We start from the raw sequence: 24538 nt of genomic DNA on the forward strand, positions 1-24538 counted from the left end.
CATGGAGGGACAGGAGCATCTACTAAGGATCACGTCTGCATCATGGTGCTTTAAGCACCTTTGCTCTGGGACAAAAGCACAGCCACCTCTCTAGAGATGAGCAGCCCCTTCCTGACCATGCACAGGCCCTGGTGTGTCTTTGGCCGCTTGTCATCCTCCTGATGAAGGAACACAGTCAGCAAAGCAGGGAACAAGAGATCTGCACAAGCAGGTTGTTGGAGCTTTATTTCTGTTTCTGGGTAAGAAACACAAATCCGTTCTCTCCAAAATCTAGGGGAAAGGAGATGCCACAGTGCTCCCTGGAGGGAAGGAGAGGACAGCAATCCCACATCAAATTTGGTGATGACTTCTCCAAACTTACACCAGAGCAGATTCATCTCTCATCTTCAAATTGCTTTTTTCTTTTCACCTCTCTCCTTTGCTGAAAGAAAAATATCCAGAGTATAAAGAAATCTTTTTAGTAACACAAAAATGGTTTAAACCCTTGGAATGACTCAGATCTAACCTTGTTTCTCCACAGGTGAATTTTGAGGCCTTTGGCCTCAGCACCTGGGGACTTTCTCAGTGACTCATGAGGTCCCCAAGGAGTTCTGTGGGGCCCTTCCTGGTGCAGAGGAGCCCAGGACTCAGTACAGCCCATGAAGATCCTTCTGCAGAGCTCCTCAAACCTTGCAAGGATGGGTTGGCATCCTCTGGCAAGACCTGAGTGGAAGAATTCTCAGGGGGAGATGGAGTCACAGCAATCTCTGCATGTCTCTACATGTCCTTTGTTCAAAGCACCCTCGTGCGTCTGGGAGGGAGCAACACACGGATACACAGTAGCTTTTTGGTTTTGGTTTCCTGTAACCAGAGCTTGCAACAAAATCCCAGTTCCTCATTTCCATCAGGTGATATTTCTGGGCTGTGTCAGGGTTGTTCTGGTGCTACCACAGACGTGCAGTGTCTGCTGTGCACAAGCAGCCAGAGGACCAAAGCCTCTGGGCCGCCTGTGAGAGTGGGGTGGCTAATGGGACAGCCATCCCCACAGCATGGAAGACCACTGCTTCTGAAAAAAAAAAAAAAATTGGGAAAATCCAAAGAAAGTCACATGTTGTGGTGTTAACATCATCTCTTACACTGGCAGACCCTGAACTGGCTGGAGCAGAGCTGCAGAGAAGCTCTCCAAAGCACAGACCAAAAATGTCAGCACAAGGAGCAACCTTTGCTGGGTCTCTCTGCCAAGTCCCACCTAGATTCTGTCCAACTTTACCCTTTAGGCCTGAAATTTTCCATTCTGGAGTATTTTTATTTCCAAGTTCCAGTGCAGAGGGACATAGCAAAAGGAACGAGAAGCTGGGGCAGCCAAACACCCTGAGATCTGCTGGGAGGATGCTGCCCTTCACTGGCAGATGAGGCTTTGGAGAGAGAGCTCACTTTTTCCAGCTGTATCAACAGTTCTAATGAGAGAAAGTTAATTTGGCCTGCATTAAGAAAAAAAAAAATCTGTCATTCCAGTGGAAAGCAATCATGTTGCCAGCCTGAGGAACAGGGATTTGGGAGTGTTGCCTTCCCCCATCCCCAGGAAAATCTGCAGAAAATTTGGCTGGTGATGTTGAAAAACTATTTGAGTTCTCACAGAGTCGAGGTGTGAGTTCTAGTGACAGCTGCCAGCACTGCTGTCCTAGGCCCAGTGTCCCCTGGCTGTCCTGGTGAGCATCCTCCAGAGCTCTGGAGAGGCTCTGTCCTGTGTTCTCCCCCTTCTGGGGTGGCTGTCACAGCTGTGGCATAGCAGGAATGGGGATCAGCAAGGTGAGCCTCCCCTGTGGATGCCATGGCTTGAATCACTCTGAGGAGGGATGCTCCCTTTGATACCTCCTTGGGCAAAGAATTAAAGCATTACCCATAAAATTTCAGTTGGAAGAAACTTTGAATGAGAAAAATGAAGCCACACAATCACGAGAGTGAAAGATTCAGCCTTGAAATATATAAAACATAAATGGTGAAAAAAACTTATGAGCCCATGCAGTGAGCAAGGACCCGTGGGATTGGATGTGGAGTTCAGGGCTCTCTGAGCTCTCCCTGCGGTGCCCATCCCACTTCTGGGGCAGGGACTGGCTGGGATCACAGGACAGAGCCCACGGGGGACATGGAGGAGGAGGGAGGCACAGCAGACGTGGAGCCTGAACGGGAGCAGATGGAAATGGAGAGAGGTGTCCAGCTGATCTGTCAGTGACAGATGGCCTTCAGGCTGGCCAGGGAGGGAGGCAAGGCCAGTGCTGGCAGCCAACAACTGCAGCCACTCTTCCCTTTTTCTCCTTAATTTGTCTCAGAATGCCCCTGTATTCTCCTCGCCACACTCAGCTGCACAGAGGTTGTGGTGCTTGTGGGAGGGTGGGGGACCACAGGGCTCTCAAATACCCCGTCTCCATCCCCAGGACAGGACAAGACACTCCTGACACAAGAACCCAAACTCAGAGAGATGAAACAACTACAGAAAATAAATCTATATTCAATTCTATTTTCTTTATTTTTCATCTTTTCAGCCTTTTTAGGATTTTGCACACCTTATCTGGGACAGGAGAATAAGGGAAAAGCATAAAGGCTCCCACAAAGTATTAGTCAATGTAAAGGAAGAATGTGGGAAAATAACACAAAAGAAAGAAATAAAGAAACCAGAGCAGCTTTTTCACTTCAGTGCAGACAGTTCAGGAGCACTAGGGAAAAATTAACATTTTTTCCTCCCATTTTGTTCCAGTGGAAGAGAAGCCCAAGTGCCCCTCACTGCCACTTGCTTGCAATTACACACACAGAAAGTTAAGAAGCAAAACCAAGTGACACTTGGAAAAAACAAATATCCATCATCTGTGAGCTGAGAACTGATCTGAACCATCCTGAAACCCCCTCTGGCCAGGAGCTGTCTCTGGCAGGGGTCATCCAGGCTCTGTGGCCACCAGACCCTCGCTGGAGCTGCAGCTGCTGTTGAATTAATCAGGTTTTTCTGTGAGACAACTCTGTTTCCAGAGGCTCAGTAATTAAGAGCCTATTTTTAGAGAAATGAGCCACCACATTAATCAATAAGGAGCAGCCAGCTCCTCAAGGGTAAGGGGTGTTGGAGTTGCCCTGCTCCAGCCTCAGGAGTCCCCAGCCCCATGATGTGTGATTGTCCCCAGGTGCTGCAGGGAGCTCTGCCCCATGTCCTCACCTCACTAGGGTCCCACAGGGCACTTGGGACCTTCGATTCCATTTGCCTTCCCAGGGGATGCTCCTGGCAGGCAAAGGCGGCAAAAAAATAGAGGGGCTCCTTAGGAACATCACCTGGGCGGCGTTTGGAAGGATGCCTTTGAGCAGTTGGACTAGGAGCAGCTGGCTCAGGTCTCAGCAGCAGCTCTTGGGGGACAGGAGGGGCACAGCCATCCCCACTACACACTCCTGCTGTCCCTGCCAGGGCTGGCTCCTTCTGCCTTCCACCTCTCCTGCACACCCCTGGCACACCCAGGAAGAAAAGCCAAGCAGCCCCTTTCCTGGGAATGTGCCCCCAGCACGAGGTGTTTAAATCATTTACAAAGGGCTAAAATAGAGCTGGCTCCCTTCCAGGCACTCTGGCATCCTGACTCTGTAAACAATTCACCTGCCAAGGGAGTCAGCTGGGAAAAAAGGCTTTTCATGTCCATTCCCCAGGCTCCACTTCCACAGAAACCTTCCAGCATGATCCTTTCTCAGCTGTAAGAGCAGCAAAATTGTTTCAGGTCTTCACTGATGTTCCTTTCCCCCCAAGCACACTTGTGGACATCTCACATGGCTCCCTTCTGCCAGTGGATGGAAAGAGGACTCTCTTCAAAAAAAAAAAAAAAAAATTAATTGATGTGGTAAGTCTGATGTGTCTTTCCCTGCTTTGGATATTTCCTAGGTTTCCTTTCAGAGGCAATTTATTTTTGTGATAGCATTGACCTTTATGGAGACAGGAATTCACGGGGGTATTTCCTCATGGCTGCTGAGCTGCACCCCAGAACTCACAGGAAGAATCAAGAGGGCATTTATTTCTTAGGCTGCAAGTGATTCACCAAAAATCATTGGGATGCAAGTGGAAAAATGCCAGGGATCAGAATACAGCCTAGCTTTCAAAATCCCAGCCATGCTGGGAGAGCAAGGTCTGGGCTGGCCAGGAGATCAGCTGCAAGAGGAGCCACCCAGCCAGCACCTCTTTCCTCTGCAGGGTCTGTGGCAGCTCTCAGCTGCTCTATCCAGGGCTCCCAACCCAAAGGAACACACCAGAAGCTGGAGTTCCCATTCTGTGACCCCCCAGGTGACCAGCAAGTTCCCAAGACTCCTATTCTGGTCTCACGGAGGCAGGACACCGAGTGCTGCAGCCTCACCTGCCTGTGCCACATCTGGATGGGGATCATCCCTAATCCTGCTGGAGCAGCTGAACCTCCTGGACCCTCTGCAGCACCAAGTGCAAGGGAAAGGATGCAGTTCCCTGGTTCCCCAACTGTGAGAAGGAAGGCTGGTTCCTCCATCCTGCTGCCAGAGTGTTGTCCATACTATGGCACAAGTCAGTCACCCCCAGGAGGGTGACACTGAGGCTGACAGGGTGCTTTGGAGGGGTCAGAGAGTACCAACTCATTATCTAAACACACCATCCTAAGGCTGGGAGCTTCTGTGCATCCCACAGGGGTTTATCCCCTCAGAATGGGCAGTAGTGGATCTGGTGTTCTCCCTGAAGAGTTGCATAGAGGGAGATGAAGCCTCTTGTGAAGAAAAATAACCCCCTACAAGATGAGAACCCACATGGGGCTGCAATTCAGGAAGTGCCGTCCTCAAGTCCATCTTCTCCTGGGTTTTGCTAGTGGATCCACGTCAGTCTCTGACCCACCAGATCCTGGACTGCAGCGCCTGCTGCTCCAAGGGGCACCTGTGGCAGAGCCAGAGGCCAGCTGAGGATCCACCTTGATTCCACAGGGTGCAGGTATCCCTCCTACATGCTGGCCTGTGGTGGGAATAATTTGGCAGCACGGGTGCTGGGCAAGAGTCAGGCATATGGTCAGTCAGAAATAGCTGATAGAGGAGGACCTGAGTCAGCCCTCTTCAAGGAAACCTCAGAGGAGCAATGCTGGAAGCACAGGGTGCTGGGGCAACAGGGCTGGAGGGCTCACAGAGCTGTGGGACAGTGAGGACAGAGCCCCAGCCACAAGGATGGGGCAGGCTTGCCCCAGCGTGGCACAGGGCTGGAGGAAGAGGAGAGTGAGGAAGGCTGGTCCCATACCCGGGGAGCAGAGCCAGCAGCTTCCAGATCCTGTGCCCTTGCTCACTTCTACCATGAGCCAGAAGGAGTGATGATCCCACAGGTTCTCCTTCCCAGATGCTGGGAGCAGCTGCTGTTACTCCTTGCCATCTGTGATGTTTATGGTGTCAAAGCAGCCTCTGCTGAGGGCTGGCCCATGAAATACGCATGGCGTGGCCTCCCCTTCTAAACTGCATCTTCTCCTGTGCCAAATTCCCTCCTCGCCTGTTTGTCTCACATTCAAATGTTTTTTCACATTTTATGGCTTCTCAAGCCATCCATAATAGCTACTCCTGGGTTTATTCCCATGGCTGGTGCAGGGAGAGTTCTCAAGGAAGGACTTGGATGTGTGCTGTCCAGCCTCGGCTATGTTGCCCATGTGGAATATTGCAGCATGGCTGTGTCTGGGATGTGTATTCCAGCCACGGGCTGGACTGAGCTTCCCATCCCAGCTGCAGCCACTGTGAGAAGGGTCCCTCTGTGCCAGCAGCACCTGCCTGGGCATGGTGGGGACAGGGACAGTGGCCTTGAGGGCATAATGTCACAGCCAAGGGGGATTAGGAGCTGGGGGGGGTCAGTGCTCTGCAAGGCCACGGTGACCCATGAGGGCTTGGTTATGGTCCCTACAGCAGCCTGGAGCACCCCTTGTTGGTGTCCCTGCCACTGGCAGGGCTGCCAGCTCAGGGATTTCCTCTGCTTCAGGTATCACCATCCTGAGAGAAACCTCACCAGATTTCATTTCCATCAAAAAGTGGCTTTTTAACATTTCATCTCTGAGTTTGGCTCTGAGACTAAAGAAGTTTCTTCAGAAACTCAGACGTTGTTTTGCACCCAGCTGGATGCAGCAGGGCCTCAGCTCTGCTGGCACAGCAGGCAGCACTTTCCCTGCCAAGACCAGGCGAGTGTTTCCCAGGAGTGACCGGTGCCATTAGAGCCTTTGAAGGGAATTTTCTATGGCAATTGACTGAGAAACAAGGTTTGAACTGCATCCCAAAAATTCATATATGCAGTCTCATCACGGCGAGGAACTTTGGGTGAATTATTAATATCACTAAATGGCACAAAAAAGTCAACAGACGGAATGTTTTGAAGGAAGTGGATGCTTTTCCAGAGTTTTATACCCAGCTCTGTCAGAGGCAATGCCGCTGTCTGGCTGTCTCAGCTGAAGGACAAGATGTTCTCAAAGAAAACTTTACAAACGAGCTCAGGGAATCCCCGAGATTTCACTGCTGGTTACAGCAATGTCAGAGTGGGGGAGGGCAAGAAAGAACAATTGCAGGAACTAATTTTCCCATCTCCTGTCTGCGCTGAGCATTCCCAGCACAAGATGTCACTGAGGAGCTGGATTTGGACAGCTCTGCATCAGCCCGGAGTCTTCCTCCGGGAGCCACTATAAACGAGGCTGGAGAGGTGGGCATGGAGAAGGAATATGGTCACAGAGAGAGGACGTGGGCACAAGAGAAGGGATGAGAGCACAGAGAAGGCACACGGGCACAGAGAAAGCATGCAGCTGTGCTGCTGCTGTGAAACAATCCTGCGAAAACAAAGGGAGGTACCTGATCTGCCAGGCCAAGACTCGAGAGCTCTTCTGGCCACAGGGTGTCAGGGAGGTGCTCAGTAATCTCCGGAGTTCAGCACTGGGTGTGCTGGGGAGGAACAGCTCAGGCAAACGCCTGCCAGGAGCAGGACAGGCACTCGCCCTGCCTGGGAAGATCCCGAGGTCCTGCCAGCCCTCTTTAGGGCTCCGTGGAGCAGGCAAAGCCCAACAGCCCGTGACGAGGGAGCCAAGTCTGCTGCCTCAAGCAACCCAAGCACCTATGGACCCCGACCAAATGAGAATTCAGCTGAAACCCCCAAACTGTTCACTCACACATCAGGAGAAGCAAGTACAGGGGCCTGAAAGGTCTCTCCCATGACAGGTCCCTCAGGTCTGAGATCTTTCTCCGGGTGTTTCTAGCTCCACAGGCTGGACCACAGCCTGCCCCATGCATGACTACGAGGGAACAAGCACCCTTTGAAACATCCTTTGGCCCTCTCTGAGGCTGCCCTGAGCAGTTAGTAGCCCCTTGGCCCTGCAGGGTTGGCCCCGGTGCTCCGCAAAGGTCCCCTTCAGGGACCACTTCAAGTCTCCCTTGGGACCTTCATCATTTCCCCAAGGGCTCCTCCAAAGGTATGAGGGCCTCTTTGCCCCGCTCCCAGCACTGCTCCAAGGAAGAGTTCTCTCCAACCAGGGCTCCCCTCGAGCCGCATCTGCCCCTCCAGGCCCTTCCTGGGGCTTCCAGGAGGGAGGTGCCCCCGGGACCGGTTGCTCCAAGGGGATGGGAATGGGGAAGGCACGGGGCAGGTGGCTGCGGGAGTGGGGCGCGCTGGGCAGGGCAGCTCCAGTCCTGGTGCTGGCCCCCTGACCTTGCCAGTCCCAGCTCCTACCCCCGACCCGGTACTTATCCCAGTGTCCGTCTTGGTGGGAGTCCCGGTTCTGATCGCAGTTCCGGTCCCAGTGTCAATCTCGGTGCCAGTGTTGGTCCCGGTCCCTGTCCAGGTCCGAGTCCTGGTGCCGCTTCCGGTTTCGGTCTTGGTGCCGGTCCCGTTCCCAGTCCCGCTGCCGGTCCCTGTCCTCGAGTCCGTGCCAGTCCTGGAATCAGTCCCAGTCCCAGTGCCGATCCTGATCCCAGTTCCCCTCCCCGTGGTGGTGCTGATTCCTGTCTCCGTGCCAGTCCCATTCCCAGTCCCGCTGCCGGGGCTGGTGCCGATCCTAGAATCACTCCCAGTCCCAGTCCCGGTGCTGGTGCTGGTGCCGGGGCAGTGCCGGGGCGGTGCCGGGGCGCGGGGCCGGTTCCGATGGCAGCAGAGCGCGGCCAAAGGCGGGGCGGAGCGGGGCCGTGAAGCCGGGGCCCGGGGGCGGTCCCGCGCAGGCCGTACTTAAGGCGGCGGCGGGCGGCGGCCCCGCCGTGCCCATGGCTCTCCCGAGTGCCGCCCGGGCGCTCCGCGCCGCCGTTCGCTGGTGCGATCACCCGAGCCGCCCGCGCTCCGCGCCCGCCGCCGCCCCTCGCGGGTTCTCCCCGGCGGCGGCGGGCGCGGGACCTCGGCCGGGGCCGCTTCCTCCCCCGCGGGGCGCTGAGCGGGGTCCGCCGCCGCCCGCCGTGGATTTCGAGGACCCGCAGGAGGCGTTCCGCAGCAAGAGCAACGCGGAGCTGCTGCGGGGGCTGGTGGTGCTGGGGCTGTGCGCCCTGGAGCCACTGGTGCAGCACAACCGGGAGGTGGGTGGAGGAAGGGGTCCAGCTCGGTGGGGCTGCTCCGGGACGGAGTTTGTCCCCGTTCAGGGGGTTACCGGCTCTGGACCGGCGAAGCTCTCGCTCAGGGGCCGCCCGCTCCGGGAGGTGTCAGTCCCCTTCTGGAGGGGATTCTTGCTCCGGGGAATTCCATTTTGGAATTGCGAGTCCCAGGATGGGGAGTGCCTCTTTCGGACGTGTCGGTGTGGGATGGGGGTTCTGTCGCTCCAGGGGTGACTGCTCCAAATGGGAGGATCTTTCGTTCCGGGAGAATGCCTGTTTTGCAGGATGTTGGTACGTGCCAGGGATACTCTCACTCTGGGGGGTTGCCCGTCCTGGGCTGGACAGGCTCTCACCCTAGAGGTGCCCATTTCGGGACGTGTCATTCCCCTTCCGGAGGGACTCTCCGTCTGAGGGCGCGCGTGTTGTGGAGCTCTCGGACCCGGGCTGGGGATGCCAGTCCTGGGTCGTGGGGACTTTTCCTCCGGGGGTGCCGGTGCGGGACGGGTGCTGAGCCTCCGCTGTCCCGCAGCTGCTGCAGTTGTGCCAGCGGGTGCTGGGGCAGACGCTGTTCGAGCGGCTGATGAAGATGACGTTCTACGGGCAGTTCGTGGCCGGGGAGGACCAGGAGGCCATCAAGCCGCTGCTCCGGCGGAACCAGGCGTTCGGCGTGGGCGCCGTGCTGGATTACAGCGTGGAGGAGGACCTGGGCGACGGGCGGTGAGTGCGGGGCTGGGCGGGCCGGGGGGCCGCAGCTGGCCGCGCTGCCATTGGCTGCGCCTGCCCAGCCCCCCGCTCCCATTGGCTGCAGCGCCACTGCGTCACGGCCTCGCCCCCCCGCCACCGCCCATGGCACGCGCACGAGGATGGCAGTGCCCGGAGCACGGAGATGGCAATGGGATGGCAGTGCCCGGAGCACGGGGATGGCAGTGCCCGGAGCACGGAGATGGCAATGGGATGGCAGTGCCCGGAACACGGGGATGGCAGTGGGATGGCAGTGCCCGGAGCACGGGGATGGCAGTGCCCGGAGCACGGGGATGGCAATGGGATGGCAGTGCCCGGAACACGGGGATGGCAGTGGGATGGCAGTGCCCGGAGCACGGGGATGGCAGTGCCCGGAGCACGGGGATGGCAGTGCCCGGAGCACGGGGATGGCAGTGGGATGGCAGTGCCCGGAGCACGGGAATGGCAGTGCCCGGAACACAGGGATGGCAGTGCCCGGAGCACGGGGATGGCAGTGGGATGGCAGTGCCCGGAGCACGGAGATGGCAATGGGATGGCAGTGCCAGGAGCACGGGGATGGCAGTGCCCGCACACGGCGGTGGCTGTGACCCGCACACGGCAGAGGGCTGAGTCCTGCACACAGGGTTGCGGGGCTCGCACTAGGCTGTAATCACTCACTCGCCCCTCTGCACATACCGGGTGCTGCCCCCTCTCTGTCCCCATCTATTCCCTTGCACACAGCAGAGTTCAACCCGTCTCCGGCGGTGCTGTACACCCCAAACCCTCCTGCACACCCTGAGGGGGTTCCCACCTCTATTCTTCATCTCCTATGGGACGCTGACGCCACCCATTCCATCTTCTCTCTCGGGTGCTACCAGCCACGTCCCATTTCCCCTAACCCCCTAGGGCGCTGTGTCCCCCCCCAGACATCTGCACAGAGACAGGCAGCGTTGCTGTCATGCCTGAAGTCCCTCTTCCCCCCTCCAATTGGGATGCTGACCCCCATTCTTGCTCCCTCTATCCCCCACCATACAAACAATGGCATGCTGCCTCATACATTTTGGTGGACTCGATGGTCTTGGAGCTCTTTTCCAATCTTAACAGTGCCACGATTCCATGATTTCCACCCTCCACCATTTCCATCTCTCTCAAGCTGGGGTGGTGCCCCACTTCCCGTAATGCCCCCTAGTCCCTGGCAGCCTTCACTGTCTCCCGCCCTCTGCCAAGAGCTGGCTTCAACCCAAAGCTGCCGGTAATTTTCCATTATTCAGGCTGCAGTTCCGCTCCGCTGAGCTCTCCAGATCGATGGGCCGCTGGCCGGCACGCCGCTGTCACGGGGGTGGGCGGTGTTCCCCCTCCCCGCGACAAAGGTTGCCCTTCCGGAGGACTCTGGCTGGGGATGCGCCGTCCCCCGGGCAAAGCTGCATAGCGGCAGTCCCTGTTGGTAGCTGGGGACACCGTCCGGCTGTCATACGCTTGTCACGTGGTGTTCAAAACCCAGCCGGAACGGCTTTTTAGGGTGGTTCGCTAGCAGGATGTGAGTCAGGGTGGTGATGCAGGTGCTGCTGCTGGGAGCGTTATCTCTGGTCCACACCCGAACATTGCTTATCGGGGACCCCCATGTGCCATGGCGGCTGCCACTGCCCCTCACTGCTGCTGCCATACATCCCCGGGAGTGAAGGGTCTGTGTGGCCATGATGGGAGCAGACACTGGTGAGGGCAGCGTGGGCACAGGAGCTGGGCAGGGGGAAGGAGAGCTGTGCCATCCCAGAGTGGGCGGCAAACTTTGGAGGCTTTCTAGAAAAGCTTCAAAACACCCTGATGCTTCCTGGCAGGAGGGCGGCTGGTTTGAAGGTATATATCCAGGTGTTTCTCCGTTGGACATGCAGGCATGGTCGGGGTAGAGTTCAGCATTCCCATGAGGCTGAGCCAGCAGCACAGGTGCTGCCAGGCTGGTACTGCTGCCCTCCATGCCTGGCTGTGCCTAGGCACAAGGGCTTTCCTGTGGTGTCCATAGAAGACTTTCAGACAGGCTCTGCCTACGCCTGTACCCCTCCTGCTGATGGGTGGCAGTGGTTTGTGAGCTGGCTGGGCTGTGCTGCTCCTCTCCTGCTGCAGACTTGGGGTTTGTACATGTGGTACTCCTGGCTAGGTGAGTTCTCCCAGTGCTGTGTGGGCCATTCAGATCCAAGAGAGTTCCCAATGCATCCCTGCCCAAGTCCCAGTGGGATTTGCCTGGATATCAGGAAAAGGGTCTTCACCCAGAGGATAGTCCCAAGGCTGCCAGAGCTCAAGGAGAATTTGGACAATCAGCATAAGGTAGGATTGTTGTCGTCTGCAGGGCTAGGAGTGGAACTTGATGTCCTCATTTGTCCCTTCCACCTCAGGATGTTCTATAATTCTATGAACAGGTACCAAGCCCAGGGTGGCATTGGAAGGGTTATGTTGAATGGTGTTCCTTGCCAACCATCATTCTGGGTCCTCCCTGGCTCTGTTTGGGTTAAAATCCCAAATTCTCAGTGCTTTTCTAGGGCTAGTGCTGAGTTGGGCTGCATGTGGTTGAGAAGGGTGGGGAGTCCTGCGTTCTTGACTGCTGGACTCTGGAGCTGTGTCCTTTCCTTTGGTGAATGCTTCAGGATTGTGCTGCTGCCAGCCAGGAAGCAGAGTCACAAAACACAGCAGTCAGTGAGTATTTTGGCCTCTTTATGCTGTCTTTCATTGTTCTTCTGGAGCAAGCCCGATGTAATGGCAGGGAAATACCCTTTCCAACCTAGCAATGGGCTGTGGCACCTCTTCCACAGCCTTCCTGGCTGGGAACAACAATGCAAAGTGGGCAAGAACTGGCTTATCCTGCCTGCTGCAGGCCCCTGCCTGCCCTGCTTAGGCTGGTATCCAGGAGTCTGCCAGCTTGTCCCAGGAGGCCTCAGCCACGTGCTGAAGGCTGCTGCCAGGTCATGGTGACACAGCTGGAAAATAAGTGTCCTGCAGGCAGCAGAGGGCTGGGGCTTCAGTGTGGCTTCAGCGTGGCTGCAGCTTTGGGTGGGGCTGGAGAGGCCACACTCAGCAGGAGCTTCTGGTACCTGTGGGGTGAAACAGCGTGGAGGTGGTGGTAGCCCCCTGGCAGTCTTGGGCCCATTGCTGGCCCCCAGGCATCCCAAGACTGCAGATGGATTAGGGGTGTGCTGACACAGTGGAGGAACTATCCTGCCCCTAGCATTGTCAGATGCTTTTCAGACTGCCATGCAGAGTGCGAAATTGTTTTCCTCTAAAAATTCCTTGTGTGGATATCTGGCACTTGTCTCAGTGTGGGTTCACTGTCCCCAGCCTGGCCAATGCTGCTCCCAGAGCTGCCACCTCCCCTTCTCCTCTTGTTTCCAGTGCTGCTGCCACCTGTGCTCTGTCAGCATGTGCCTGGGATAATGGAGCAGCTTCTGTTTAGCTTGAAGCTCTCCAAGGTGATCCTGTGGTGGTCCTGGGCTGGTGGGTGCTGACAACTCCCACTGGAGCAGGTTGGTCTATTCTGCCAAAAGCTTTCCTTTATTCCTACCTGTGGGATTTTAAGCACCACGCATACCTCCAAAATGGGCTTCATGTAACCACGAGTCTTTTCCTTGGATGTAGTAATTCAAGGACAGCTTCTCCCTGATCCCTCATCCCCTTTGCCAGACCCATTTGCTGCTGAGCAAAGCAAACATGCTGTGCTGCTGGCACCCTCCGGGTAACCTCCAGGGCCAAAGGGATTATTTCTGACAGTGGGATCTTTGTGCTGCTCCTGAGCTGGTTTACTTATCCTGATCCAAAACTTCCTGAAAGCCCCATCTGCTGTGTCAGCTGGATTATCCTTCCCAGCCATCCAGCAAGTCCTCACAACCTGCTTTAGGCAAGTGTGAGCTCCCAGGCCCTGAGCTCAACCTTGAGGTTGTTCCTGTCTGGATACAGCCTGCCAGGAGCATCTGGACAGCAGCTGGAGATGAGACCTGCTCTGGGAGACTTGTGGGATTGCAGAAGGGATGGTCAGGTATAAGCTGGGTTTAGTGGCACTTGGTGGGTGAGGGAATGGTTTTGCTGGCCAAGCTTAATATTGCAAAGCGAGCAGCTGATGTCCAGGATGAACTTATTTCTTCAGCTGGAAGGAGCTTCCTTTATTTTGCTTGGCGCAGAAGAACAAAGCGAGCACCGTGGCACTGCTTTGAATGCCCCCCTAGAGGATGAAGGAACAGCTGGTGCAGTCATGCAGCAGAAATACTCCTGGGAAGGGTGTGTTTATCTTCAGGAACATAAAGCACCAACTCCAAGGGTGCTGTTTGCTATTTGAGCTGTATGCTTTCACTCCAGCCACTTATCCCTGGTACCTTGGATGTTGTACCCAAGATGTGCCTTGGGCTCAGAGCTGTCCCCTGCTCACAGGACCCATGTCTCTGTATGCCTTCATGTCACAGCAGTATTCAGCTGAAGCTGTCCCCTATGCCATGCTGCCTGCTTCAAAGGGAGCTTCTACCTAGCAAGGGCTTTGCTGACAAATCCCATTTCTGAGAGTATGATCTGTCCTCCTCCCTTTCCTCCACCCTCTTTCTGTACTCATAGACAGAAAGCTGTTTTCCCTGTCCTCAAATGAGTAAAGTCAGGAAGCAGAGTCTGCTAGATATGGAGCTTGCTGCTTCCCATGAGCTCCAGCTGCTCCTGCCCTGGCTCAAGCCAGGCTTTGTGGCACTTTGAGCGATGTGGGGCTGTTCCTGGCTCCAGGGGACCAGAGAGAATGCTTTCTTCCCAGTTGTTTATGCTTCCAGCAGCCCCTAATCCCTGTCACAGGGTTTCCACATGAGAGAACATGTCCTGGGACCATGCCATGTGCCTCTCTGCTCTCTTGTCCAGGCCTGCTGGCTCTGGATGGGTGGCTTTGCTGCTTCCCTCACACTGTGCTTCTTCCCCATTGGGCACGGCCAGATTGGGGACAAGGATGCCAAGACAGACACCTCCTGGAGGAGTTGGCCCTGCTGCCACCCAGGGCTGCTCTCCAGGGGCTGGCCCTGGGTCTGTGACTGGGCTTAGGGTGTCAGCAAGAAGGCTTAGCTACTCAAGCTCAGCAAGGATCTCTTGACTTGGCCAGCATCCCCCAGGCTGTAAGAACCCTGTTATCCATGGCAGACAGATTGGGATAAAAATGACATCCAAGGTCAGCTGGAGTTGAAAACGAGACACTGTTTGTGAGTTGTTGGCTGAAGCCATGGCACAGAGAAGCATGGGGCAGCAGGGCACCCTTGGCTTGATGTGCTCAGGGTCTGGAGAAGCTCTGTGCTTTGTGGTCTGGCTGCTGGTGCTATTAAGTTTAGGAGGCAGTGGGTTGAGGCTTGATGTCACCACAGCAAGGACCATGAGCAGGTTGGAGATGGAGCATGCCAGCCTCACCAGACTGACCTTGTCCTTGCCATGGAGTGGGCTTTTGGAGAGCAGCTCTGAACCCTGGGATGGGGCATCTTCATGGTGCTGCCTCAGGGCTCCCAGGTCTTCCCTGGATGGATAGTGAAGCCCTGTTCCCTTCCACAGGTGGCTTTCAGGCATATGAATTGACAGTTGGATCCCATTGGCAATGGGATGGCAAGGGAACAGCAGGATGGCTGCACAGGAGCCTCAGAGCTGCCCTGTCCATCAGTGTAGGGTTGCAGGAGGTTGCTGACCTGGCCCTTATCTTTCCTGTTTCTCTTCTTAGCTCCCGCACCTCTGCAGCCGAGAAGGAGATGGGAGGTGAGTGACAGGAGATAGCCTGGAGGCCTGGGCACTTCAGGCCTGGTGTTGTGGGGGAAGGACCCAGGTACCACAGCCTCAAAAAATGAGCTGGATGAAGAATATGGTTCCTGGCCGAGTCTTGCCCCTCAGCAAAGACTCAGCCTATGCTCAGGCACAGAGCAAGCAGAGCCTGTGTCAGCGCTGGGGGTTCTTCTGATGTCCAAGCCAGAGCCTCTCTCCCCTTCACCCACACTGGAAGCTCCTGGGGAGGCCATAGGAGCTTGGTGGGGCATAGCCCATCTCCATCCTCTTCCACCCCAGGTGCAGTAAAAAGGGAGAAGCGATACCGAGCCCATCAGGGATTTGGGGATCACCATGGTGGAGTCACCGGTGCCCACACCTATTTCTATGCTGACGAGGCCAAGTGTGACCAACACATGGAGACTTTCCTCCGCTGTATTGATGCCTCAAGTGAGTGTTCCATGTGTCCTGGACAGCCCCACTGTTCTGGGGGCTGCAAGGATCTCTCAGTCCCACCACCACCATATCTCTCCTGCCTGAGGGCTGATGTTAGGTTGACTCTGTCCTTGTGGTTCCATGCAGGTGGCAGTTCAGATGACGGCTTCTCTGCCATCAAGCTGACAGCACTGGCCAGACCCCAGTTCCTGGTGAGTGCCAGAGCTGTGACAGAGTATGGTGGGGCAGAGCCAGGGCCACAGATGATGCTTCTGCTGGAGCAGGTGCCAGGAGGCATCTCTAGTAATGGCAGTGAGGAGTGGGCACTAACAGCCTGTCCCCGGTGGGCCCAAGACCCCTGCAGACCCTGCTTCAACTTTTGGGAAGACACAAAGAGCTTAGAACTTTAAAGGCCCCAACATGAAGGGGAATGTAGGGTTGGTACTGCTTGGATTGGCCAAGGTGCCCTGCTCTGGGGTCAGCATCTGCCTTGGGCTGGGTGTGGTCTTGCAAAGCCCTGGCAGGACAGGAGGCTCCAGCCTGGGTGTCTCACCTGGAGGCCTGTCCCCACAGGTGCGGTTCTCAGAGGTGCTGGTGAAGTGGCGGAGGTTCTTCCACCAAATGGCCGCAGAGCAGGGCCAGGCCGGGTGGGCAGTACTGGACACAAAGCTGGAGCTGGAGAAGCTGCAGGTGAGGCGGGTGATGCCTGTGGGAGGAGGCTGTGCTGCAGGGATGCACTGCTGGAGGTGGCCATGGGCACAGAGCTGCCAGAGCAGTCCTGAGCTGTGACACCTCAAGCAGACAGACCCCTGTGGCCCAACACTTCTTTTGGTGGCAGGAGGCACTGGACAACTTCGGTATTGCAAGCAAGGCAGAGAGCCAGCAGTGGTTCACAGGCACAAGCAGGTAAGTTGTCTGGGAGCTGGGAGTGCTGCAGGGCAGGGACGCTGGGGGACTTTGTCCCTGTCCCCAGGGCAATAGCAAGGGGAGATCTCCAAAGGCCAGCTCTGGATCAGTACAGCAATGGAACGTAGGGGAAGTTTGGGTGGAGGTGACAAGACAGGACAGGGTGGCACATGTCATATGTCCTTCCTGCTGGTGGAGTTTGGGAGCTGATAGAGAGCCCCCTGCCTTTGCAAGACATCAGCAAGGGCCTGACTCTCTGCTCCCAGCACTGTGGACCTGCTGGACTGGAACAGCCTCTTGGATAGCCGCATCAAGCTCTCCAGGCCTCTGCTCATCCCCAACAGGAAGGTGGGTACCCATCTTTGCTACCCCCAGAGTGGTCCCACAGAGTGTTTGTGGGAGCAGGACAAGGGTCTCGTGCTCTTCCCAATAGGTGCTGGTGGCTGCAAAGCTCAGCCATGCTGTGACTGTAGTGTGCAACCAGCAGGCTGGCAGGGTGGGCACTCTGTCACACCGTTCTGGCTGATGGGGGCTGGGGGACTGGGATGGAGCAGCAGTGCTGGGGATGAGTTCCCTCCAGGGGTGCTTGTGTACCCCATGGGCAGAGCTGGGTGAAGGCAAGGTGCCACAAAGCTGTTCCTGTTTCAGACTGGGCAGCTGGAGCCTCTGCTGTCACGCTTCAGCGAGGAGGAGGAGCTGCAGATGAAGAGAGTGCTGCAACGCATGGACATTCTTGCGAAGGTGAGGGGGCCTTGGGGCTGGGGGAGACACAGGGGGGGACACATGGAGCAGGCAGCCCTATGAACCCAACCTGGGTGTCATTCACTCCTCAGAGAGCCATGGAAAAGGGTGTGAGGCTGATGGTAGATGCCGAGCAGAGCTACTTCCAGCCAGCCATCAGCCACCTGACCGTGGAGACGCAGCGCCGCTTCAACAAGAGCCAGCCCATCATCTACAACACTTACCAGTGCTACCTAAAGGTGAGGCCGGCACGTCCCACTGCAATGGTGGGGACAGATGGAGACCTCATCTCCTGAAGCCATGGCAGTGTTGTGGCACAGCTGCTGAGGCAGTCAGGGGTGGCACTGGAGCAATGACTTGGTGCCATCTCTTCCACTTGGGCACAGGAGGCTTACAACAATGTGACAGGGGATGTGGAGCGGTCGCGCCGGGAGGGCTGGCACTTTGGCACCAAGCTGGTGCGTGGCGCCTACATGGAGCAGGAGAGAGAGAGGGCAGCTCAGATGGGCTACGAGGATCCCATCAACCCGACCTATGAGAAGACCAACGAGATGTACCACAGGTAGGGGACAGCCCCAGCCACACTGCTGCCTGTTGCCCCAGTGGGAAGAGGCCTCACCAGACACCTGTCCTGCCTTACAGGTGCCTGGACTACATCCTGGAGGAGATCAAGCATAGCCGGAAAGCCAGCGTGATGGTGGCATCTCACAATGAGGACACAGTGAAGTTTACCCTGCGCAGGTGGGCACTGGGCAGGCAGCGTGGTGAGGCAGGGACAAGGGACTTGAGGAATATGGGGACTCAGCAGAGATGCAGGGAGATGTGCTGTGGTTTGTCAGGTTCCCCCTGAGCTCACCTAGGGGGATCCTGGCTCCCACCTGCTGCTCAGGGCTTTAGATGGAGCTTGGAGCTGAGGTACAGCATGGTGGCCCCAGTGGCTGCAGAGCTGGTCCCATCACCAACCCAGAGGCTGTTGTAAAAACAAATCCCTCAAGCTCTACATCCCAGCATCCATCTGGGAAGTGGTCAGTGCCATGCTGTCCTATTTGGAGATGATTCCCCAATCCTCTGGTGGGACACACTGCCCTGGTGAGCTCTGCTGTGTCTGCTCTTCCCCAATGCTGAGGTTTGTTTTGCAGGATGATGGAGTTGGGAATCCATCCCTCGGACAAGAAGGTGTGCTTCGGGCAGCTGCTGGGCATGTGTGACCAGATCACCTTCCCCCTGGGTGAGTGATAGGAAGGAAGGAAGGAAGGAAGGAAGGAAGGAAGGAAGGAAGGTCGGTCATAGAGCACTGGCTGAGCCATGGGTAGGGCTGTGACCCCTGAGGGGCTTGGGGAAGAGGTAGATGAGGATATAAGTGAAGAGTCACATCTCTTTCTTGGAGTTCCATGAGCCTGTAGTGGCTGGGCAGGGACATTCCCACTTTGGAGTCTGAGCAGAGATTGGGGTGTCCCAGGATGGGGCAGAGACTGGTCCCAGCAGACAGAATCCCTCTCCTGTACCTCCTCGGCCGGGAGGCGTCCCAGGGCTCCGTGGGAGGTGCACACCAAGTCCTGGGCTCTCTGCAAACAGGATGGCACCAGCCTCTTGTGTGCCCTTGGCTTCAGCCACAAGCCCAGGCAGCAGAGCAGCACTGCCAGGGGCCTGGACAGCAGGACACACAAGGGTCCAAGTACCCAGCCCAGGTCAGGGACTGATCCCCCTGCCCACACCAGTGTCCAAAATAGAGTCCCAAGGCCAGCAGAGCAGCAAGAGGCAGACTGGGCAGTTGTCCAGTGCAGATGCTGCTCTGTCCTGGAGTTCTCTTGGAAGCGGCGTTTGGCCGCCCATCTGCAGCCTCCTCCGGTCATGCTGGAAAAATGTGTTAACTTGATGTTTCTGGTTGAACGCTCCTTGAGCTGGCCCAGCCCCGGCTACCGACATTCCCAGGACTCCTGGTGACCTCAGCCCGCTCCCTTTAGCGCTTTCCCAAGCTCCCGGAGCTGAGCCAGGAGAGGATGCACTGCTGCTCCCCCCACCAGGCTCTGCCGCTGCCGGGATCCCCTCCCAGTGCCCAGCCACAGCCTACTGCACATCCATCCCTGCTCCATCGGCACAGCCTCAGAGCATGGGACAGCAGGCAGGGAAGGGCAGGTGGCTTTTTCTTCTTCCCCCCTCTTTTTTAATTTGCCCTTGTTTCTTCTTCTCCCCTTGTTTTTTCTTCCCCCTGTTTTTTCTTCGCCTCTTTTATCCTTATCCCTTTTTCTTTGCCTTTTTTCCCTCCTTCTTCTCCCCTTTTTTCTCACCCTTCCTGTCCCTTCCTCATCCTTCCTGTCCCTTCCTCCCCTTTCCCCTCTCTTTTCCCCCTTGCCCCCCTTTTCTCCTTTTCATGTATCTTCCTCCTATTTTCACTTTTTTTCACTTTTTTCCTCCTTTTTTACCTTTTTTCCTTTTTTGCACATTATTTTTCACTCTCGGCACTTCCCTGACCCGCAGCCTCTCTCCCTGCAGGCCAGGCTGGCTTCCCCGTGTACAAGTATGTGCCCTATGGGCCGGTGAACGAGGTGCTGCCTTACCTGTCCCGCCGGGCCCAGGAGAACAGGGGCTTCATGCAGCGGGCGAACCGCGAGCGGGACCTGCTCTGGAAAGAGGTCAAGAGGCGTCTCCTCACAGGAAACCTCTTCAGCCACTGACCCTAGCCTCAGCCCGGGGGTTCCTGTACCTTCACCCTGAACCACTGTCACCATTCCCCATCCCAGTTCCGCTGCAGCTCCCCCAGCCCCCTTTGCCCAGGGAGAGAAGTGTCCTTGTTGCTGTTGAACCACTCACACGTCTCGGTGGCCTCTGGGATTACCCCAGCTGGCACTACCACAGGGATATCCCTCTGCCATCCCTCTCGAGCTGTCTCCTGCCAGTCCACCCTGTGCCTTGATGAACACTGTCCTGGCGTTTTTTTCCCTGGCAGATTGCACAGGGTAATTTATCCACTTGCCTTGTGCCTATGGGCTCAGGTCCAGGTGGGCTGGGTGACTTGGGGACAAGCTGGCCTCAGCCAGAAGCTCCTCCAGCCTCTGCCAGGGTTGGAGCTTTGCCTCCACCAGGCCTCTGAAGGGGTGGGATCAGCCCCTGTTGCCTGTCCCAGACAGCTACCTACCTGCTCACTGGCTTTGCACTGACCAGAGCTGGGCAGATCCAGGCTCTCCCCCATCCCACTGGGATAAGCTGCCTGGGGTTGTCCATCCTCAGGTGCACGTCCAATGGAGCAGGAGGGGTGAGGGGAGTGGGCTGGCCACATCCTTGTACCATTCCTGCCCTGCCCACAGTCCCTGGTTCCAATGATGGACCAGGGGCAGTGGGAGCACCAGGAGCTGGACCACAGCTCGTCTCTGCTGTACACTGGATTTGTAGAGAATGGAAATTATTAAATCACAACTGTTCCTGCTCCCATCTCTCTCTCTCTCTCTCTGCTATTGGGCAGTGACGTGTCCCCAGGCACTGCCATGGTCTCAAAGGGGGGGTTAGTGCTGTACGCTTTGGCCTGAGCCAGAGCTTAGGGAAAGGAGTGAGGCCAAACTTCCTAGGACAGGGACTGGAGCTGTGGAGCTTCCTGTGATGGGTTTGAGGGGAGCTGGGAGCCCTGGGGCATCCCCCTACCTGCAGAGGAGGAGGTGGCAGCATGGGAGACCCTCTCCCCACCTTCAGACATGCTTTTGAGGTATATGCACCCTGCAGGCTTTCACGCCTCAAATTAGGGGCACTTTTTCCTGGGCTCTGCAAGACCACAGACATCTCTGAGATTCCCTCCCTGGAGCTGTGGCAGTGCCTCCTTTTTCTCTGGGTCAGTTCCTCTACTTGGTGAGCCACTCACATCAAAGAGGTGATGTTTGGGCTTTCCAGAGCTGTTCATCTCCTGCCTTTTCTCTAGCTGAGATTCTTCTGCCTTTAAAAAAAATAAACTGGAGGGGAGCAGGGAGCCTTGCCTGGAGCATGGGATCAGAATAGCACTGGTGCAGGCAGCAGCTGGGATCCTGGAATTTACAGGAAGATAGGAGATGTTGTAGGCCTTGGGCTGCTTTCCAGCTCATGCAGGATGCTGTGACAGTGGCACAGAGTACCCTAGTGTGCCAGGGACTGAGCTCTGCTACTACAGCTGCACCCAGGGCTGGCTGATGCAGGAGCAGCTGTTACCAACTGTGAGCTTCTGAAAAGACCCCCAGACATCTGTGTAGTAAAGCAGGAGAAGCCCCTCTTGACCCTCTTTTTTGCAGATATTCCTCAGACTTCTTCCTAAGACAGGACAGCTTTGCAGCCTAGGTCAGTGGTGTTGTGTGCGCCCATTTGCAGGGGCTGTGTAGGGCTGCAGGTGCTGCCTCCTGAACACCCAAGGCACAGGAGGCCCTTGAAACCCCAGATCCCTGGTTCCCCTTCCCCATAACCTTTCACAGAATGTCCTCAGCATGAAAGGACCCACAGGGATCATGGATCCAGCCCCTGTCCGTGCACAGATCCCCCAACAATCCCAGCCTGTCCATCCCTGGCAGCGCTGTCCAAACGCTCCTGGAGCTCTGGCATTCCCTGGGGAGCCTGGGCAGTGCCCAGCACCCTCTGGGGAAGAACCTTTCCCTGATACCACACCTAACTGTCCCCTGGCACAGCTGCATCCATGCTTAGCCAGAAAGTTGCAAGTGCTGCTTTTATTTCTAGGTGCACTGACCCAACCAACCCTCCCATATCTCAGGCATTCCCCACCATGCTCAGTTTTAGCTTTTGCTGCTGTTTTCTGCTTGTCCTGAAGGAAGAGGAGACATGGAAAGGCGGTGTGTGTAAGACCTGTGCTGCAGCCTTGTTGCTTGCAAGGCTGCTGCTACAGCAGGGGGGAGCTGGAAGGGGAAAGAGCCATATCCTTGCGCCAACCACCCTGACAGCCTGGGCACAGTGAAGATGATGACAAGTACCTCACATTGTAGGTCCCCCTGTGACCAGCTATGCAGTCCTGCCCACCAAAGCAGCCATGGGGATCTTTGAACCTTTGACAAAATAGCATCTTTTTACTTGTTTTTGTGTTTGGAAATACTATAGTGCTGGGGTTTCTTTCTTCTGTGGTGTTTTCCAAAGCACAGAAAGACAGGAGACAGGCACCTGGCAGGGTCTGAGATGAGAACTGCAAACAATGGTGTGATGGAAAGCATGGGCCAAGCTCTGCATGGACAACAGCCTGGCTGGGACCAGTGGGAGAGGAGGGAGGGGTGGGTGCTACCTTGGGCTGTGCAGCACCAGTCAGCCCAGAGCACTGCGAAACCTCCCTTCGCCTCTTCATAGCATCCTCAGCTTCTCCAGCCTCTTATGCCAGCTGGCAGCATCTTCTGAGGGAACAGCTCATCTCCCTGGCTACAGCCTAGTCCCTGCCCTGCTGTGGGTTACATGGGTAGAAACAGAGCAGTCGAGATGTATTGCTTGCTGACCAAGAAAAAGAAAAGTTTAGTTCATGGAAGCCAAAAAAATATACAAAAGTTGACATCCTCACACAAAGCACCAGGACACTAAGGGTGAGGCAGTGATCCTGCCCTGGCTCATTGAGGCTGGACAGCAGAGTACAAGGACTGCTCAGCACAATGCAGGAGGATGAAGAGAGTGGGATAGGAAGGGAATGCTAGCTGTGGAAACAGCCTGAGTGAGGCTACAGCTCGAGGTGGGCACAGCTGCCAGAGGAGGCATCATCACCAAACCCAGATTTCTGCCTAACTTTGGAGCTGACCCTCCCCATCCCACTTTCCCCAGCAGAAAGGGATGCCAAGATCAGCCTGCGTCTGAGTAATCCCAAAGAAGCAATATGTGCCTCTATGGTCTTCACATTCCTGTGCCTGTGAGCAGCATGGGGCAGGGGGGGACAGGGATGTGGAGGCAGGGGGAGATGGGCAAGGGATGCTACTTCCTGGTGCTACGGCCAAACACATGGAATGTGCCAGGGAAAAAAGGAGGGAGGAGAGGGGGTGCTACCCAATGGTCACATTCCCACTGGTAAGACCACCAGAGACTTTCCATTGGGAGTCACCTGTCTGAGCAGGAGAGAAGCCTTCATGAGCACCAGTACTGCCAATACTGAAGACGGAGAGAACCCACCAAATGCCTTTACTCTCTGATTGGTGCAAGGATCCCAAGGTGCTCAGAACTCCCTGATCCTCTCCAGAAGGATGCTGCCCAACTCATGCCTACAGGGACAGAGGCTCCACATCCACAGGAAATCTCCAGAGGTGTGTGGCACTCAAAGGCAGCTCTTTGGGAAATGCAGTCTATTCACCTTCCCCGACTTTGTGCAAGCCATCAGCACTCCTTAGGAGACACGGGCAGCTGTTCAGCTGCATTTGCACTACCTTAAGAGAGATGACCAGGGTGTCCCCATCCACACTTCCCCCATACTGTGATAAGGTGTCCTTGGAGCTCAGAGAAGCTGGACACATCTCTTGCAGTGACCATTAAGCTGAAACTCCAGCTGGTACAGAATGGTGGCCCATTCAGTGCTGCTGCACTGTCAGGCTGAGGAGGTTTATTGACAGGGCTGCCCCACCGTGCTAGAGGTGTGGGACTCGTGCAGGTGCCCAGAGTGTCCCCCTGATTCCCAGCTATGGGTTAACCACCAGCTGCTCTGAAGCCTTTCTGTCCCTGTACAGAGTCCTTGGTTCTGCTGCTGCAGGCACTGCTGGGCTCCCACGAGTCCTGCATGGCTCCCAACAGACTGACAGACACATGGAGATCACTGGCATCTGGCACCATCTGGACCTGCAGGACAGCTGGACACTGGGACTGTCACATACCTGAGGCCAGCAGACCTTTGGGGAAGCTAGATGCTGGGGCCGTTGGGCATCTGGAGCTGCTGGATCCCTGGGTCAGGTGCATACTGGGGCTTTCAGGCTCCTGAGGGCTGCCAGACTGCCAGGACAGACTGACTCTCGGGTCTTTGGGCACCCAGGACTGTGGGAACCCTGGAGCTACTGGAACCACAAGCCAGACAGATCCCAGGGCGATTGTGCATCTGAGGCTGCCGAATCCCAGATACAGCCAGAGCCTGGAACTGCCAGACCCTCGGGACAGTCAAAACCCGGAACTCTTGGACACCCACGGCTGTCGAACTCCTGGAGCTGCTGGATCCTGGGACAGTCAGGCTCCGGGGCCATCAGACTGCTGGGGACTGTCGGGGCTCTGGAGTTTCCAAACCTCCGTGACTGCCCGTCTCCGGTGCTACCGGTTCGCGGGCCATCCACACCCCGAGCCACTGGACTCCCAGGACTCCCAGGACTCCCGGGAGCTGCTGGACCCCCGGGCTGCGCTGGAAGCCAGGATTCCGCATCCTCCCATTCCCACTTGGGGACCCTCCCCGATTTCGGCGGCGCTGCCCACCCAGTGGAGCCTCTCGGGGTCGTCGGGGCGGCGCTGCCCGGGGCCGGGGCGGTGGCGGCGGCGGCCCCCGGAGCCTGGCCCG

The 24538-nt window shown here is 56.5% G+C and overlaps 1 protein-coding gene and 1 long non-coding RNA gene across 3 annotated transcripts; one reads left to right on the forward strand and one right to left on the reverse strand.

Moving 5' to 3' along the window:
• Nucleotides 1–210: 210 nt before the first annotated feature.
• LOC106864998 (uncharacterized) lies at nucleotides 211–8074 on the reverse strand. Of its 2 annotated transcripts, none has more exons than XR_015807716.1 (2): nucleotides 3608–8074; nucleotides 211–421 (listed from the first exon to the last, which is right to left on the reverse strand). It is a non-coding gene; the product is annotated as an uncharacterized LOC106864998 (long non-coding RNA). The 2 variants fall into 2 exon arrangements; XR_015807715.1 differs by having other exon boundaries at nucleotides 506–8046.
• Nucleotides 8075–8199: 125 nt separating this feature from the next.
• PRODH (proline dehydrogenase 1) lies at nucleotides 8200–20508 on the forward strand. The gene is made up of 14 exons (XM_014894816.2): nucleotides 8200–8517; nucleotides 9062–9249; nucleotides 14960–14994; nucleotides 15298–15447; nucleotides 15580–15644; nucleotides 16006–16122; nucleotides 16271–16338; nucleotides 16605–16686; nucleotides 16987–17079; nucleotides 17172–17318; nucleotides 17466–17641; nucleotides 17722–17820; nucleotides 18219–18307; nucleotides 19573–20508. Exons 1-14 carry the CDS (start codon nucleotides 8215–8217, stop codon nucleotides 19752–19754), a joined length of 1794 nt encoding a protein of 597 aa, XP_014750302.2. The 5' UTR covers nucleotides 8200–8214; the 3' UTR covers nucleotides 19755–20508.
• Nucleotides 20509–24538: the final 4030 nt, after the last annotated feature.

Source organism: Sturnus vulgaris, chromosome 19 (genome assembly GCF_052056855.1).
Source record: "Sturnus vulgaris isolate bStuVul1 chromosome 19, bStuVul1.hap1, whole genome shotgun sequence".
In the NCBI taxonomy this organism is placed as follows: Eukaryota; Metazoa; Chordata; class Aves; order Passeriformes; family Sturnidae; genus Sturnus; species Sturnus vulgaris.